The sequence below is a fragment of the Oncorhynchus mykiss genome, chromosome 28, assembly GCF_013265735.2.
Source record: "Oncorhynchus mykiss isolate Arlee chromosome 28, USDA_OmykA_1.1, whole genome shotgun sequence".
Classification (NCBI taxonomy): Eukaryota; Metazoa; Chordata; class Actinopteri; order Salmoniformes; family Salmonidae; genus Oncorhynchus; species Oncorhynchus mykiss.
In genome coordinates this window covers 10,544,238-10,563,671 of record NC_048592.1, presented here as the reverse complement: position 1 = coordinate 10,563,671, position 19,434 = coordinate 10,544,238, and the positions used below count along the sequence as shown (strand labels likewise).

At 43.0% G+C, this 19,434-nt stretch overlaps 1 protein-coding gene across 3 annotated transcripts; it reads right to left on the bottom strand.

Annotated features, from left to right (window-relative positions):
* Positions 1-5,165: 5,165 nt before the first annotated feature.
* On the bottom strand, positions 5,166-11,359 carry LOC110508502 (peroxisomal biogenesis factor 19). Of its 3 annotated transcripts, none has more exons than XM_021589061.2 (8): positions 11,012-11,359; positions 8,945-9,042; positions 8,557-8,719; positions 6,732-6,817; positions 6,398-6,571; positions 6,108-6,266; positions 5,972-6,016; positions 5,166-5,860 (listed from the first exon to the last, which is right to left on the bottom strand). In XM_021589061.2, exons 2-8 carry the CDS (start codon positions 8,978-8,980, stop codon positions 5,774-5,776), a joined length of 750 nt encoding a protein of 249 aa, XP_021444736.1. In that variant the 5' UTR covers positions 8,981-9,042; positions 11,012-11,359; the 3' UTR covers positions 5,166-5,773. The 3 variants fall into 3 exon arrangements, with proteins under 3 accessions (XP_021444736.1, XP_021444735.1, XP_036822488.1); XM_021589060.2 differs by lacking the exon at positions 11,012-11,359 and adding an exon at positions 9,896-10,048; XM_036966593.1 differs by lacking the exon at positions 11,012-11,359 and having other exon boundaries at positions 8,945-9,998.
* Positions 11,360-19,434: the final 8,075 nt, after the last annotated feature.

Genomic DNA, 19,434 nt, shown 5'->3' with positions numbered 1-19,434 from the left:
GTTGAGGAGCCTTTTGGTCCTAGACTTGGCGCTCCGGTACAGTAGCAGTAGCAGAGAAAGCAGTCTATAACTTGGGTGACTGGAGTCTCTGACAATATTATGTGCTTTCCTCTGACACCGCCTACTATATAGGTCCTGGGTGGCAGGAAGCTTGGCCCCAGTGAGGTACTGGGCCGTTTGCACTACCCCTCTGCCACGCTGATCCTTAACACTGGGCCCCCTCTGGGGTGTGTACTTAACCCCCTCCTGTATTCCCTGTTCATCCACGTGGCCAAACATGACTCCAACACCATCATTAGGTTTGCTGAGGTCACAACGAGCAGTATTGCAACTGCTCGTTGTCAGTGATTGTGTCCTCAGCAAATCCTGGCCACGCAGTTGTGGGTCAGGGAGAGGTTGAAAATGTCAGTGAAGACACTTGACAGTTGGTCCACACATGCTTTGAGTAAACGTCCTGGTAATCCGTCTGGCCCAGCGGCTTTGTGAATGTTGACCTGTTTAAAAGGTTTTGTTCACATCAGCTACCGAGAGCGTTATCACCCAGTCATCCAGAACAGCTGGTGCTCTCGTGCATGCTTCAGTGTTGCTTGCTTCGAAGCGAGCATAAAAGGCATTTAGCTCATCTGGTAGGCTCGCTTCACTGGGCAGCTCGCGTCTGGATTTCCCTTTGTAGTCCGTAATAGTTTTCAAGACCTGCCACAACCGACGAGCGTCAGAGCCGGTGTAGTAGTATGATTCAATCTTAATCCTGTATTGACGCTTTGCTTGTTTGATTGGTTTGCTTGTTTGATTGGTTCGTCTGAGGGCATAGTGGGATTTCTTATAAGCATCCGGATCAGTCTCCCACTCCTTGAAAGTGGCAGCTCTAGCCTTTAGCTCGATGTGGATGTTGCCAATAATCCATGGCTTCTGGTTGGGATATGTACGTACAGTCACTGTGGGGACGACGTCATCAATGTACTTATTGATGAAGCCGATGACTGAGGTGGTGTATTCCTCAAAGTCATTGGATGAATCCCAGAACGTATTCCAGTCTGTGCTAGCAAAACATTCCTGTAGTGTAGCATCCGCGTCATCTGACCACTTCCAAATTGAGCGAGTCACTGGTACTTCCTGCTTTAGTTTTTGCTTGTAAGCAGGAATCAAGAGGATAGAATTATGGTCAGATTTGCCAAATGGAGGGCGGGGGAGAGCTTTGTATGCATCTCTGTGTGTGGAGTAAAGGTAGTCTAGGGTTTTTTCCCCCCCTGGTTGCACATGTGACATGCTGGTAAAAAATTGGTAAACTGATTTAAGTTTGCCTGCATTAAAGTCCCCGGTCACCAGGAGCGCTGCTTCTAGGTGAGCATTTTCTTCTTTGCTTTTGGCCTTATAGAGTTGGTTGAGAGTGGTCTTAGTGCCAGCTTTGCTTTGTGGTGGTAAATAGACGGTTACGAATAATACAGATGAGAACTCTCTTGGTGAATAAGGTACTCTACCTCAGGCGAGCAATACCACGAGACTTCTTTAATATTAAACAGCTGGTGCGTGATGTCATTGACAAAAAAGACACACACCCCCATCCCTCCTCTTACCAGAGATAGCGTCTCTGTTCAGCCGGTGCATGGAAAATCCTTCTAGCTCTTTGTTGTCCGTATCTTCGTTCAGCCATGTCTCGGTGAAACATAAGATGTTACAGTTTTTAATGTCCCATTGGTAGGATAATCTTAATAGTAGGTCATCAATTGTATTTCCCAATGATTGCACGTTAGCAAGAAGAACAGATGTCGGTGGGAGTTTACTCACTCGACCTCCGGATTCTCAGAAGGATCCCCGATCTGTGTCCCCTTTTCCGGCTTCTTTTCTTCACGCAAAAGGCGTGGATCTGGGCCTGTTCCACTGAAAGCAGGATATCCTTCTCGTCGGACTCGTTAAAGGAAAAAGTTTCTTCTAGTCCGCGGTGAGTAATCGCTTTTCTGATGTCCAGAAGTTATTTTTCGGTCACAAGAGACGGTAGCAGCAACATTATGTACACAATAAGTTAAAAAATAAGTTACACAAAAAATAACATAATAGTTGGTTGGGACAATGTAAAACATCAGCCATGTTCACTATTTGTTCACTATTTACACAGTGTTTTCAACCAGCAATGATCTTTTTTCAGATCTGAAAAGAGCATAAAGCAAAAGGAAAACAAACTGAGTTGGTTTGTTTATTCATAAACATTGTTAGTTTATTTCATAATATACACTATAATGACCAGAAGTATGTGGATACCTGCTCGTCGAACATCTCATTCCAAATTCATGGGCATTAATATTGAGTTGGTCCCCCCATTGCTGCTATAAGAGCCTCCACTCCTCTGGGAAGGCTTTCCACTAGATGTTGGAACATTGCTGCGGGGACTTGCTTCCATTCACCCACAAGAACATTAGTGAGGTCGGCCACTGCTGTTGGGCGATTAGGCCTTGTTCGCAGTCGCCGTTCCAATTCATCCCAAAGGTGTTTGATGGGGTTGAAGTCAGGTTCAGGCCAGTCAAGTTCTTCCACACCAATGTCGACAAACCATTTCTGTAGGGACCACGCTTTGTGCACGGGGCATTGTCATGCTGAAACAGGAAAGGGCCTTCCCCAAACTGTTGACACAAAATTAGAAACACAGAATTGTCTTAAATGTCATTGTATTCTGTAGGGTTAAGATATCCCTTCAGTGGAACTAAGGGGCCTAGCCCGAACCATGAAAAACACCCCCTGACCATATTTCCTCCTCCACTAAACTTTACAGTTTGCACTATGCATTGAGGCAGGTAGCGTTCTCCTGGCATCCGCCAAACCCAGATTCTTCCGCTGGACTACCAGATGGTGAAGCGTGATTCATTACTCCAGAGTATGCGTTTCCACTGCTCCAGAATCCAATGGCGGCGAGCTTTACACCACTCCAGCCAACACTTGGCATTGCGCATGGTGATCTTAGGCTTGTGTATGGCTGCTCGGCCATGGAAACCCATTTCATGAAGCTCCTGACGAACAGTTCTTGTGCTGACGTTGCTGCCAGAGGCAGTTTAGAACTCTGTAATGAGTGTTGCAACCAAGGACAGACGATTTTTGCATACTACAGGACTCGGCGGTTCGGTTCTATGAGCTTGTATGGCCTACCACCTCGTGGCTGAGCCGTTGTTTCTCCTAGATGTTTCCACTTTACAATAACAGCACTTACAGTAGACTGGGCAGTTCCAGGAGGGCAGAAATTTGACGAACTGACTTGTTGCAAAGGTGGCCTATGATTGTGCCACTTTGAAAGTCACTGAGCTCTTCAGTAAGGCCATTCAACTGCCAATGTTTGTCTATGGAGATTGCATAGCTGTGTGCTCGATTTTATACACCCGTCAGCATCGGGTGTGGCTGAATTAGCCGAACCCACTAATTTGAAGGGTTGTCCACATATTTTTGTATATATAGTGGATATTACACAGTTAGTTTATTTATACAATATATTCAGGCAGATGAATGAATGATGACAGGGGAAAGACATGTAGCTAATCGGGTAAAAATAATTGGATGAACGACACCAGTCCTGAATAGAAGCTATCAGCTCTGACAGTGTGACATGTCTGATCATTTTCCTCTTGCAGTAACATGTGGCAATAATAGGCTACCTTCATCTCCCCTCACAGCCATATGCAAATGGAAAGCCTATATATTCTGTTATTTCTATCACACTCCTCTTCTTATCTGCTGTTCCATGAGTCTATCAACCTGATGTATGTTTACCACAAGTGATGCAAATTAAGTAAGTCACATTGTTTGAGGTGATCCGCTCTAGATCCCAGCTGCCAATACATTCTATGACCAGGACATGTCAGGATGTAGGGCATGGGAAGAGGACATACAGGTAGTCTAATGAAGTCACCCAATTTAACTAATGAAAATCATTACTAACTAAGGCTACTCCCTAAGATTCAGTCAATGCATATGTTGGCATATGAAATATAAGGAATGTCATGGTCACTCCACTCAGTCTAAACTAAAGAAACAGCAATATACTGGCAAACACGAGGGGGGTACTTCCACGGTATCTCTAACACTACTATCACTGTGCCCACAGCAAAGGCCACTGGGAAAAGTCATTTTTTGCACATTACTTAAAATGCACACCTGTAAAGGTTCTCAGAAAAGGTTTTAAATGTTTGTATTTGTATCTGTCGCTTTAAAAAACAAATACTATATATTATCATAATTTGTATTACTTTTCTTTAGATCAAAGCAAGGTCACATATCGGTAGTAGTACCGGTTTCAATATAATCGTGCAAAACACAGTATTTTCTCCAGAAGGCACAAATCCTATTTCAAGATTGTGGTCACGTTGGTGTCACACACCCTTTTTTCACAACGTCGGCATAAATTGTAGCGACATAAAAAGCAAAGGTGGTTTCAGTACTCAAAAAGTTAACAATCTTAATGGTGTCTGTGGTCCTACTACTCGACAGATGACCCCGGGAATCTGGGGCCGTCGTAACCCAGACGGTCGCTAACTGACCTTGGCTTTAGCCCCATCACGACTCGAACCCATCTAGTCAGAGTGCCAATGAGCTAACCACAGCCCCAAACGAACTAACCGGTTTAAACACTTGAATAATGTCCCTTATAAACACCTAATTAAAAAAAATGTAACTAGGCAAGTCGGTTAAGAACAATTTCTTTCTTATTTACAATGGCGGCCGACCCCGTCGACGCTGGGCCAATTGTGCGCCGCCCTGCGGGACTCCCAATCACGGCCGGATGTGATACAGCCTGGATTCGAACCAGGGACTGTAGTGAGGCCTCTTGCACTGAGATGCAGTGACTTAGACCGCTGCGCCACTCGGAAGCCCCAATTGGCTGCATGACTGGCTCTGCGGCTGTGGACTCTTATCGATATAACAATGACTTTTGAACCAACATGAAAACTAGAGGTCAAATCATGTGCACAGACCAGTTTACCATCTCTGGTACAACATGGCAGCTATTGGGAAGATATAACTAACCAAGAACCCAGGTAAAGTCTCTAAAATCAGCTAGCCGTCTTGTGATTATGTTATGAAATTAGAAGGAGGCAAGTTTAACTCTTCCATTTTCTTTTCCTTAAATAATTCAATGACACATTTTGTAAATCTAAACCAGTGGTCAGAAACAACCTGAATCAACCCGAGGTGTTAGTGTTACTTTATTGATGAGTGGAACCGTGACACTGACTCAACAACCTTTGTTAGGCATGCAGCCCCATGATACAACTCAATCTTCACCCAGCAACTCTTACAACAGAGAAACCTAATATCCCTGCTGTAAGACTCATAACAGTAATGAACATTCTCAAATTCTGAAGAAAAATGTGCAAGGCACTGTTTTAACCAACAGGGCAGTTCAACCAGTTTCAGTACTCATTAGGCTAAACAGTGGTGAGTGTAAAAACTGCCAGATAAGTCAAGTGCTAGTCAGTTGAGCTGTACGTGGGAATGGTACTACCTGTACTATAAATGACCTGGAAGAGCCTATTATGACAAACCAAAGCAATTGACTTAAAATCAGTTATGTAATGATCAGTGAGTTACCGAAGGGTGTGGTCACATTGGTTTGTTTTGCCACCCTTCACAGTGCTCTTCTATTTTGACACAGAAACATATGTTAGGAGGAGAGCAGTGCAAACAGTCTCGTTCTCCTCCTTGTCCTTCTGCTATAGTGATTGATGGTCCTCCCTCGTCAGCCCGGTTGCACACGGCCCTAGCCTGTGTATCAATTGAACTGGCTGCTCTGAGATCACATGATCGAGCACTGATCTGCAGCTCCAGTCCCAGAGGCTCCTGAGAGATTCAAGGATTCCAGGTCAAAGTTTAGACCAGGTGGCTGATGGGGGAAAACAGATAAGGCGATCAATTTAACGTTACTCCACAGCTGCACTAATAAAGATAGGTTGGTAGACAAAGAAAGAGAGAGCAAGTGAGAGGAGAAACATACTGATTCACCAGCCAGCTCTTTGGGTGGTTGGCCCAGGTCTTGTAGCTGAAAATTCAGATAATAATTCAATCAATATCCATACACAGGAAACCATCAGTATGGATGACAACCAACAGTTCATGCACATTTGTCTCACCTGCTGCATGATTTCCAGAATGCTCTCAAAGCTATTCTCCCCATCTCCCTCCTTCTCAAACAGGCTGCAGATCTCTCCCATGACCCTGTACTGCTGTTCGTAGCGCTGGAACTGATCTGGGGGGAGGGACTGACGATTGCTGTTCAGCCACTCAGGATACTGCATGAGGAGTGAATGACAATCAGTTATCCAGTTAGAAAGTTGGGTAAAGGGCAAGGTATATAAAAAATATGAAAAAGTATAATTTGAGGGAAAACCCAAACATAAGCCAAGAAAAAACACACACTAACCTTCTCAGTGATTTCTTTGAGAGACGGGTAGAGCACTTCCTTGGAGAGAAGATTCTGCATGATGGACTGCATGATCGGCAGGATGTTTCCATCTTGCCCGTCCCGCTCTCCATTCTCATCCAAATCCAGCCCTTCCAGAGTCTTTGCCAGATCCTCTCCAGCCAATCCTGCACTCTGATTAATAAAAACACGAGAACAGTCTGAAATGCATTGAAGTACAAAAAAGCGGCATTCCACCAATGGTCAATATTTTCAGAACATTGTCCAAGCGTGGTAATAACCAAACCTTTCATTACTTATTACAAAACATCCAAATTATAATCATCTGAACTACCTGTAAATTGTCTGCATTTTTAGCCAATCCACTGAGGGTATCTTTGAGACAGGAAGTGAATTCTTGTTGGGAAGCTACATCAGTACCTGTAAAACAAAATATACACTGCTCAAAAAAATAAAGGGAACACTAAAATAACATCCTAGATCTGAATGAATGAAATATTCTTAAATACTTTTTTCTTTACATAGTTGAATGTGCTGACAACAAAATCACACAAAAATTATCAATGGAAATCAAATTTATCAACCCATGGAGGTCTGGATTTGGAGTCCCACTCAAAATTAAAGTGGAAAACCACACTACAGGCTGATCCAACTTTGATGTAATGTCCTTAAATCAAGTCAAAATGAGGCTCAGTAGTGTATGTGGCCTCCACGTGCCTGTATGACCTCCCTACAACGCCCGGGCATGCTCCTGATGAGGTGGTGGATGGTCTCCTGAGGGATCTCCTCCCAGACCTGGACTAAAGCATCCGCCAACTCCTGGACAGTCTGTGGTGCAACGTGGCGTTGGTGGATGGAGCGAGACATGATGTCCCATATGTGCTCAATTGGATTCAGGTCTGGGGAACAGGCGGGCCAGTCCATAGCATCAATGCCTTCCTCTTGAAGGAACTGCTGACACACTCCAGCCACATGAGGTCTAGCATTGTCTTGCATCAAGGAGGAACCCAGGGCCAACCGCACCAGCATATGGTCTCACAAGGGGTCTGAGGATCTCATCTCGGTACCTAATGGCAGTCAGGCTACCTCTGGCGAGCACATGGAGGGCTGTGCGCCCCCCCCAAAGAAATGCCACCCCACACCATGTTCTCTGGCAAATGCCAAACGTCCTGCACAGTGTTGGGCTGTAAGCACAACCCCCACCTGTGGACGTCGGGCTCTCATACCACCCCCATGGAGTCTGTTTCTGACCGTTTGAGCAGACATGCACATTTGTGGCCTGCTGGAGGTCATTTTGCAGGTCTCTAGCAGTGCTCCTCCTGCTCCTCCTTGCACAAAGGCGGAGGTAGCGGTCCTGCTGCTGGGTTGTTGCCCTCCTACGGCCTCCTCCACGTCTCCTGATGTACTGGCCTGTCTCCTGGTAGCGCCTCCATGCTCTGGACACTACGCTGACAGACACAGCAAACCTTCTTGCCACAGCTCGCATTAATGTTCCATCCTGGATGAGCTGCACTACCTGAGCCACTTGTGTGGGTTGTAGAGTCCGTCTCATGCTACCACTAGAGTGAAAGCACTGCCAGCATTCAAAAGTGACCAAAACATCAGCCAGGAAGCATAGGAACTGAGAAGTGGTCTGTGGTCACCACCTGCAGAACCACTCCTTTATTGGGGGTGTCTTGCTAATTGCCTATAATTTTCACCTGTTGTCTATTCCATTTGCACAACAGCATGTGAAATTTATTGTCAATCAGTGTTGCTTCCTAAGTGGACAGTTTGATTTCACAGAAGTGTGATTGACTTGGAGTTACATTTTGTTGTTTAAGTGTCCCCTTTAATTTTTTGATCAGTATATATATATATATATATATATATATATATATATATATATATATATATATATATATATATATATATATATATATATATACACAGACATACATACATATATATATATATATATATATATATATATATACACAGACATACATACATATATATATATATATATATATATATATACACAGACATACATACATATATATATATATATATATATATATATACATACATACATCTCCGCAAAACACGGGGGAAAAAACTGCCATGGATAAAAACAGACGGGCACGTAAAAACAGAACTGAAAATATGTGGATGCTTACCAACTTTCCCTGCTGCCTCTGACAATTTGTGAAAGTGTTGCAGCAGCTCAGGTTCTTCCTGTGCGAGTTCAGTCATGGCTTTCTCCCACTCTTCCTTTGCCTGAGAGGCCATCTCACCTTCAAACAGTGCCTCGAAGAACTGACTGTCCTCCAGTAGAGGGAGCTAGAGAGATTTGCATCAACAGGTAAACAAACTCTTGGTCAGTTGATCTTCCCCCATTCACAGATAGAAATGTATAGGAAAGGGTTGACAGACATTGAGGAGACACTGAAAGATACCTTCTGTACCACAATCAGAACACCAACAACCAGAGTTTCTTATAAGCAAGCACCAGGCAATTGGTGAAGCTAGGGGACATTCTAGAAACCAGGGAAAAGATTCACTTACTTTCTCCTCGCTGCCCTTGGCTGGTGGGGGAGCCATGGCAGCAGCAGGGGCTGGGCCCAAGGTGGCCGAGTTTGTCTTCTCAAAGTCATCGAGCGCACCTTTAATAGAGGAAAGACAGTAGAAGTGGAGATGTTGTGGCACAGTTATCAGCATTTAGCAGGAGCAGGTCAAGACAAGGTGAAGAGATTGAGCAGGTAGCTAGAGGACAAAGGTCAACTCTTCAACGTCGGGGTCAATGTGCAATACAGTCATGTATTAGTTGATTATCAAACTCAGTATGATGAGGTCACTACTTCTACTTCAGAAACCCAATTGTTGTATACATTACCACCATTACCATCTCTGATGTTAGGAGTACAACTTCACCAACCTACTGGAATTATTAAAAACGTCAGATTATGATATGGTAATTGCATTCCTGCTATTAAGATAACAGTAGTCTCTAGTCTAGCAGCCGGCTATACAAAGTGGGATTGGTTACTAGTATGCAATACATTATGAATTCAAATTGGTTATCCAGTTGACATAAACAATGACAGAGCTGTCTGACAATCCAGATCACACTAGCTGTAAACCATAAAAAATAAAATAATAATAATTCAAGGGCAGCTTGAGTTGAACTTGCAACCACATTTGATGCCGTTCTATTTCTGTCAAATCGGGGTCAAAGCGAACGACAAATTATGATATCATATTTACTGCGGTAGCGTTGAAATGCTAATGATGACCCCGTTGTAAACAGCAAAAGGCATGAGATTTTGTGAGATAATGTCTGGCTTTCGTTTTGGACTTGGCATGCAGGTCCAACCAAATTCCACCATCTAAGCTAGCTAAAGTTAGCTAGCTAACAAGGCGCGTTGATCCACGTTTTACACAATACTTGAATGAATGCATCTTTTGGCAGGATTGATAACAATCACACTTCACTCAGGGAGTAATGTAAAATCATACTGTCCAATAACTCATCCAGTTCTGTGTCTTGTCCGGCTGACCCTGAAGCCATCTTCTCTATCCAAACAACTGTGCCGTAGAAGCAGTAAAATGACGTGAGTATAAAATGTTTTGTCAGAGTTCACAGTTCCTATTTGTTCTGAACGCGGCACAGCTAGGTTTTGCAGTGGGAGGGAGAACCCATTCGTTCCAAAGTGATGAATGTCAAATCATAGATAGTCAAAAATGTAATATGAATAGCAGCTTTGTAGAATTGTTCAATACATGTAATACATCCCATCATTTTAGCTGTTTAATCGTATTCAAATGTAAATGTTTAGTATTACCAGTGAGCTCATACCATTTAAGGTTAATCTGTAAATCCTAAATGAATATCAATTATTTTCCAAATCAGTGAATATGTCCATTCTTTGGTGTCATCTGGACCTTTTCAGACGTCATGTTATTTGAGGTGACAGAGATGACAAATTATACACAAAACATTCGGAGCACCTGCGATGGCATACAATGACCATTATCCATTGCACATCTATTTATCCGCTGTTTTTCTTTTATACCTGCTACGTACGGAGAGACCTGAAAATACATGATCTAAGTGATTCATAGTTCAGAAATCATTAAAGTATGCGTTATTTACTTTGAAGAACTACAAAATAGTGAATTTGTCAGACAGCAAAGGCGGCAGCTGTATAGAGATGAGGTGATGACTTGGAATTAAATAATTGTCATCAAATAAAACAAATGTAGCCTAATATACACAACTGAAATATTTTATTAAAGTAATGTGAATAAATTATGGTTAATAAATGATAAGCAGTAAATGGGCAGTCGCTACCATCATGGGACTTTTATTGATGGTTTTATTCTGTGTTGAATACAGCATTCAATGCAAATAATCAAAGCCGAAATCAAAACCCATTATTTTTTTTAAATAATCGAGCCGACCTCAAAAGCACGAATCGCTCAGCACTAAGAGGCATGAGAGAATGGAAAATGACCTTCAAGAAATGTAAAAAGCAGTATATGCCTGAATGTGAAACAACAATTATCCACCCTAATGATGAATATCACATACCGGTAGGTTAGGAAAAGGGTTGGCGAAAATGCTCTCCTAACCTGCTATAAAGTCACTTTGGTTGTAGATGTATCGAAGTGGCGTGTTTTTAGAAAGTCCCCTTCTACCATGCTCTGACCGTGGATATTGCTCGTCCGTGCACCGCGTTCACAACAACTGGGAACTCGGAAATGTCCGACTTCAGTGTGTTCGAAACAACTGGGAACTCGAGAAAAAAAAATGGAAAACTGGGAAAAATCGATTTGAACGGTCGTCCAACTCGGAATTCCAACTCGGGAACTGAGTTTGAGCTCCAACTTTCGGACCTGAAGATCACTGACGTCATGACTTGACCTCGTATTTTTCCAGAGTTCCCAGTTTTGAACGCAGCATAACTCCTAGCAGGCTTGTAACTGCGTTTGCTTGTCGAAAGCCAAACTCTTCATTGAGACAATAGTGTCACACAGTATGGGTCATAATACTCATAAAACCTAGCGGTCAAACGGGAAATGGTTCCAATCGTTTTTTCCATAGGGGATTTTAGAAACACTTAAAGGGCTGTGTTTCGTGAAGGCTTACTTGGGAGTGGCGTTTTGATAACTTGTCCGAGAGACATTTACAAGGTTGACTTATAAATATATTAGTCTATTTACCCCCACACAAATAATGCTAATTAGCTGCTAATGTGGCTATCGTGAAGTAAAAGCGCCATGATGATCTGGACGAGACTGCTGAATCGAGGCAAAGGTATGAATCTCTGGATTAACTATCTAATGTTAGCGTAAATGTAGCAATTAATAAATTGTCTACATTTCTTTAAATTGACAATTCTGTAAACTGGCTTGGGCAAGTTTTTAAGTGACACAATACCTGTTAGCAGGTGTCATCTAGAGATGACGTGCAGCAGCATGCAGGAATTTGTAATCTTGCATGATGTCTACTTAGATGCTATTTAGCATTTCTGAATCTAAGAGTAAATAGAGTCGAATATACTGATAAAAGTAGTCTTGTTCGAAAAAGATTTACATGGTTATCAAAACGTTATGCCAGGGTTAGTCTACACATAACACAGTCCTTATTTTAAGTGTTTCTAAAAATCCCCTATGGTGAAAATGAATGGTGTAAAAACTATTGGAACCATTTCCCTGTTTAACCGCTAGGTTTTATGGGTAGTACGACACCGCCACTGTGGGGCTCTATGCTGAAACCATAGAAATAACAATGAATATAATGGGCTTCTAACTCTGGCAATTGACTGGTAAACTCATGGGTACACTTGCAATGGCTGCCTGGAATTGTGATATAATAATGTCCATGGTATTTTGGAATTTAAAAAAAATAATGATTATTTAACCAGGTAGGCTAGTTGAGAACAAGTTCTCATTTACAACTGTAACCTGGCCAAGATAAAGCAAAGCAGTGCTACACAAACAACAACAACAACACAGAGTTATACATGGCATAAACAAACATATAGTCAATAACACAATGGGGGAAAAAGTCTATATACAGTGTGTGCAAATTAGGTAAGTTAAGGGAGGTAAGGCAATAAATAGACCATAGTGCAAAATAATTACAATTCAGCAATTAAACACTGGAGTGATAGATGTGCAGAAGATGAATGTACAAGTTGAGATACTGGGTCGCGAAGAAGCACAAAAAAATAATAACAGTATTGAGATGGGCTATTTACAAGATGGGCTATGTACAGGTGCAGTGATCTGTGAGCTGCTCTGACAACTGGTGCTTAAAGTTAGTGAGGGAGATATGAGTCATATCTATCTTCAGTGATTTTTGCAATTCGTTCCAGTTATTGGCAGCAGAGAACTGGAAGGAAAGGCGGCCAAAGGAGGAATTGGCTTTGGGGGTGACCAGTGAAATATACCTGCTGGAGCGCGTGCTACGGGTGGGTGCTGCTATGGTGACCAGTGAGCTGAGTTAAGGCGGGGCTTTACCTAGCAAAGATTTATATATGACCTGGAGCCAGTGGGTTTGGCCACGAATATGAAGCAAGGGCCAGCCAACGAGAGCATACAGGTCGCAGTGGTGGGTAGTATATATGGGGCTTTGGTGACAAAACGGATGGCACTGTGATAGACTGTATCCAATTTGCTGAGTAGAGTGTTGAAGGCTATTTTGTAAATGACATCGCCGAAGTCAAGGATCGGTAGGTTAGTCAGTTTTACGAGGTTATGTTTGGCAGCATGAGTGAAGGATGCTTTGTTGCGAAATAGGAAGCCAATTCTAGATTTCATTTTGGATTGTAGATGTTTAAAATTAGTCTGAAAGGAGAATTTCCAGTCTAACCAGACACCTAGGTATTTGTAGATGTCCACATATTCTAAGTCCGAACCGTCCAGAGTAGTGAGGACAGGTGCTGGTAGCGATCCAGCATCAGTTTTAGCAACTGATGCTGGATTGCCATGGTAATGTAGAATGTTGATTCAAATGATGCGAACTGATGTGGCTCATGCAATGGAATGTATTTTTTGTAATGTCAGTTGAGTTCACTCAAAAAATCGAATCAAATTTTATTGGTCACATACACATGGTTAGCAGATGTTATTGTGAGTGTAGCAAAATGCTCGTGTTTCTAGTTCCAACAATGCAGCAATGTCTAACAAGTAATCTGACAATTCCACAGCAACTACCTAATAGTAGTATTTAATTCCTACGTAAAGGAATTAAATAAGAATATATGCATATAAATATATCGATGAGCAATGACCGACCAGCATAGGCAAGATGCATATGAGTAATGCGAGATATGTAAACATTATTAAAGTGGCATTATTAAAGTTACTAGTAATCCATTTATTAAAGTGGCCAGTGATTTCAAGTCTATGTAGGCAGCAGCCTCACTGTGTTAGTGATGGCTGTTTAACAGTCTGATGGCCTTGAGATAGAAGCTGTTTTTCAGTCTCTCGGTCCCAGCTTTGATGCACTTGTACTGACCTCACCTTCTGTATGGTAGTAGGGTGAACAGACAGTGGCTCGGGTGGTTGTCGTTGATCTTTTTGGCCTTCCTGTGACATCGGGTGCTGTAGGTGTCCTGGAGGGTAGGTAGTTTGCCACCGGTGATGCGTTGTGCAGACCGCACCACCCTCTGGAGCGCCCTTGCGGTTATGGGTGTGGAGTTGCCGTACCAGGCGGTGATGCAGCCCGACAGGATACTCTCAATTGTGCATCTGTAAAAGTTTGAGGGTTTTAGGTGACAACGTCAATTTCTTCAGCCTCCTGGGGTTGAAGAGGCGCTGTTGCGCTTCTTCACCACGCTGTTTGTTTAGGTGGACCATTTCTGTTTGTCAGCGATGTGTACGCTGAGGAACTTAACTTTCTACCTTTTCCACTGCTGTCCCGTCGATGTGGATAGGGGGGTGCTCCCTCTGCTGTTTTCTGAAGTCCACGATTATCTCCTTTGTTTTGTTGACGTTGAGTGAGAGGTTGTTTTCCTGACACCACACTCCGAGTGCCCTCACCTCCTCCCTATAGGGTGTTTCGTTGTTGTTGGTAATCAAGCCTACTACTGTTGTGTCGTCTGCAAACTTGATGAGTGAGTTGGAGGCGTGCATGGCCACGCAGTCATGGGTGAACAGGTAAGTTTTGCTTCCGTCCCTCTCCTCGCCCCTACCTGTGCTCGAACCAGGGGCCCTCTACACTCATCAACAACTGACACCCTCAAAGCATCGTTACCTATCGCTCCACAAAAACTGGGAAACAAACAACTACTTCAAGGTCTCAGAGCAAGTGACGTCACCGATTGAAACGCTATTAGCGCGCACCCCGCTTACTAGCTAGCCATTTCACACCGGTTACACAGGGAGTACAGGAGGGGGCTGAGCACGGACCCTTGTGGGTCCTTCACCACCTGGGGGGGCTGCCCGTCAGGAAGTCCAGGACCCAATTGCACAGGGCAGGGTTGAGACCCAGGGCCTCAAGCTTAATGATGAGCTTGTAGTCAATGAACAGCATTCTTACATGGGTATTCCATCTGGTCCAGATGGGATAGGGCAGTGTGATGGCGATTGTGTTGCCTGTGGACCTATTGGAGCGGTACGCAAACTGAAGTGGGTCTTGGGTGGCAGGTAAGGTGGATGTGATATGATCCTTAACTAGCCTCTCAAAGCACTTCATGATGACAGAAGTGAGTGCTACGGGGCGATAGTCATTTAGTTCAGTTACCTTTGCCTTCTTGGGTACAGGAACAACGGTGGGAGAGATTGAATATGTCCGTAAACACACCATCCAGCTGGTCTGCGCAAGCTCTGATAGCACAGCACAGATTGAAGGGTACACTTCCTGCTTTAACTTCCTGGCATGGGTACACTCAAAATGGCAGCCAGTCCACCCATTACGTCATCATTGACTTGAGTGGAGATGTCCTTTCTATGTATTCTTATTTCTATAGCTGAAACATCAATCCATGGGCAAGTCGGTAGCACATTTTCATTTGTGCCAAAATCGAAATGAAAGAAAAGTTGTCTTGCAAATTCAGCAGGCTATCATGTAAAATGGACTTTATTTTATTAGCTTGTGCTTTGGTGTGGTTATTGTTGTGTCTTGACTATCATTAAAGTGAAGACTGTTATATTATCAAATCAATTATCTGTGTAATTATTCCATGATTAAACTAATCATGTAAACATTAATTAACTATGAAGTCGGGGCACCACGGGAAAATGATGTTTAGAGTTACTATTTCCCAAATTTAACTCTCTTCAGATATTTTCATATCTTATCGACAGTCACTTATTAATGTATTATTACCTCATCTGACATTCTGAACGTCGTACTTTCTTGTAGTCTGCACAAACCCTACTTTATGGATGAATCAGCGATACACAAATTAGGTCAATTATGTATTTACCAACTAATTAAACAATTACAGAATACACACTAACAACATACAGTAAAAAGTCTCTAGAAGACTAACAAAACAGGACAGTGGTTATAACGCGGTGGCAAATTCAGAGAGAGGAGGGGGGAGAAAGGGAGACAAAGGAGTTACTCTATCAGACATTGGGAAGCAGCGCTCACGAAAATACAAAATCTTAAGCACTCTAATAACTGCTCATTTGGAAAAAGAGAATGCAATTTATATATTTACGATTGAGCTGGCCTTGATCGTCGAAATCCTTTGGTCTCGGAGATGTTGGGTGTATGACTCTGGTTCAGTCACCAGAGATCACCATGTCCTTAGGTAGAAGTCGTGGTGGTGATAAGAATTGATACTTCGACATACCCTGTACAGTAGTTCTTAGAGTTGGATCTCGTTAGAATGCTTCAGAGGTTGCCGGTGTTCTCTTCCTGGGCTACGTATGTTTTCAGCTGCAGACCGACAACGCGACATCTAGGATTTGCTTCTTCTGTAGTGATCGATAGTTTATAACCATTTTGCAACATTCGGCTTGTTCTGTAGATGTAACCATTTCAACGCTGGGACTAGCGTTCTCACATTCTCTGGTCTTGTCCTTTGGTGGAGTTGTAGTTTTAAACCATTTTGCAACATCTGGCTCACGCCTTAGTCTGCTTGGTCTATAGAGTGGTAGATTTCTTAACCATTTGTAACGTATTCAGTTGGTGCTGCACGTAACTGGTCTAATATGTCAATTCTTCAGAAAGTCCTTTTAAACACTTGGGGGGAAAAGGGTGTTCCATTATGTTTGGCATAATGTCTGTGCTCAAGTGGGCATGGTTACTGACTGGATAAACTTTACGTTAAAAAACATTTTCTAATTTAGAAGACTTTAGTTACATTTCTATATTTTCAAAAGTATTCTGAGACTTAATCATTCATTTTATACAACATTCAGATGTAAACCTCATAATTGAGAAGTGTAGACAGAGACACAGTTATGTGGTTATACTGTCTTTCGTGGTGTCGCAACATAAAAACAAATTTAACTTGAGGGTTATTTTAGTCTCCGCTGACCATTTCTAACAAATAGAAATATTGTTTAATTCTCAAATTTTGGGGATGCAGGAGTTTTGGCAGGAGATTATCCTTTGTTCTACTTAGGTCTCTCCTTCCATACTGCTTGGCAAGGGAAGGTATTTATGACCATCATAAAACTGAGGGGGTCTTAAGACCTTAGCCTAGCCGGCACGCCCGATCTCCATCTCAGGACTGGCAAGTCATGATATTATCAATGCACAAAAACCTTTTTCCCCACTCCTATAAATAAAATAATAAGTCATACAAAAGTTTTACTGTGCATGAAATTTCAAATGCATTTGTCATTACAAAATGTGTAATGTGATTTTAACGTTACTATTTTTTAGCTCACAAAAACAGATTCAAAATATTGAATCAGTTGTATCCTGCAAATGAAGGATGCAGTTTTTGCAAGAGGGACGGAATCTGATTTGAATTGGTGCTCAGAAAAGGTGAGCCGTTTTCGTGATACCAGTTCTCTCTCTGTGGGTCTAACCCCAAGAAGTTCTGGAAAACGGTTAAAGACCTGGAGAATAAACCCTCCTCCTCACAGCTGTCCATGTCCCTTAATGTTAATGATGTGGTTGTTACTGACAAGGAGCACATGGCTGAGCTCTTTAATCACCACTTCATTAAGTCAGGATTCCTATTTGACTCAGCCATGCCTCATTTCCCGTCCAACATTTCCTCATCTCCTACCCCTTCTAATGTGACTAGCCCCGATGCTCCTCACTATTTTTTCCCCTGCCCCGCTACAAAGTTTCTCCCTGCAGGCAGCCACTGAGTCCGAGGTGCTAAAGGAACTCCTTAAACTAGACCCCCAAAAACCATCTGGGTCAGATGGGTTAGATCCTTTCTTCTTTAAGGTAGCAGCCCCTATCATCACCAAGCCTATCTCTGACCTTTTTAACCTGTCTCTCCTATCTGGGGAGGTTCCCATTGCTTGGAAGGCAGCCACAGTTTGTCCTTTATTTAAAGGCCAATTTTTATTTTGCCGTGTTTATCAAAAGTGTTGGAAAAACGTGTCAATAATCAACTGACTGGCTTTCTTAAAGTCTATTCTATTCTTTCTGTTATGCAATCTGGTTTCCGCTCAGGTTATTGATGTGTCACTGCAACCTTAAAGGTCCACAATTATGTCACCATTGCCCCTAGATTCTAAGCAATGTTGTGCTACTATTTTTATTGACTTGGCCAAAGCTTTTCATACGGTAGACCATTCCATTCTTGTGGGCCGGCTGAGGACTATTGGTGTCTCTGAGGATCTTTGGCATGCTAACTACCTCTCTCAAAGAGTGCAGGGTATAAAGTCACATAACTCAGGCAGTAGGAAGCTCTCCCATCCATTTACGGTTCGGAAAGTATTCAGACCTTTTCCACATTTTGTTAGGTTACAGCCTTATTCTAAAATTGATTAAATAGTTTTTTCCCTCATCAATCTACACATAATTCCCTATAATGACAAAGCAAAAACAGGTTTTTAGACATTTTTTTAAATTTTTTTTATAAATTAGCAAAAATATCATATTTACATAAGTATTCAGACACCTTTACTTTACTTAGTACTTTGTTGAAGCACATTTGGCAGCGATTTCAGCCTTCTTCTTCTTGGGTATGACGCTACAAGCTTGGCACACCTGTATTTGGGGAGTCTCTCCCATTTTTCTCTGCAGAACCTCTCAAGCTCTATCAGGTTGGATGGGGAGCGTTGATGCAGAGCTATTTTCAGTTCTCTCCAGAGATGTTCAATCAGGTTCAAGTCTGGGCTCTGGCTGGGCCACTCAAGGACATTCAGAGTCTTGTTCCGAAGCCCCTCCTGCGTTGTCTTGGCCGTGTGCTTAGGGTCGTTGTCCTATTGCTTGGGGTTGTTGTCCTACGGTCACAAGACGCAGGCCTCTTTATTGTCCCTAGAATTTATATGTAAACAGCTGGAGGCAGGGCTTTCTCCTATAGAGCTCCATTTTTATGGAATGGTTTGCCTATCCATGTGAGAGACGCAGACTCGGTCTCAACCTTTAAGTCTTTATTGAAGACTCATCTCTTCAGTAGGTCCTATGATTGAGTGTAGTCTGGCCCAGGGGTGTGAAGATGAATGGTAAGGCACTGGAGCGAATAACTGCCCTTGCTGTCTCTGCCTGGCCGGTTCCCCTCTCACCACTGGGATTCCCTGCTTCTAACCCTATTACAGGGGCTGACTCACTGGCTTACTGGTGCTTTTCCATGCCGTCCCTAGGAGGGGTGCGTCACTTGAGTGGGTTGAGTCACTGACGTGATCTTCCTGTTTGGCTTGGCGCCCCCCTCGGGTTCGTGCCGTGGGGGAGTTCTTTGTAGGCTATACTCGGCTGGTTGAAGTTGGTGGTTGAAGATATCCCTCTAGTGGTGTGGGGGCTGTGCTTTGGCAAAGTGGGTGGGGTTATATCCTGCCTGGTTGGCCCTGTTCGGGGTTATGGCCGGACGGGGCCACAGTGTCTCCCCCCCCCCCATCCTGTCTCAGCCTCCAGTAATTATGCTGTCAGTCTGTTATATCTGGAGTATTTATTCTGTCTTATC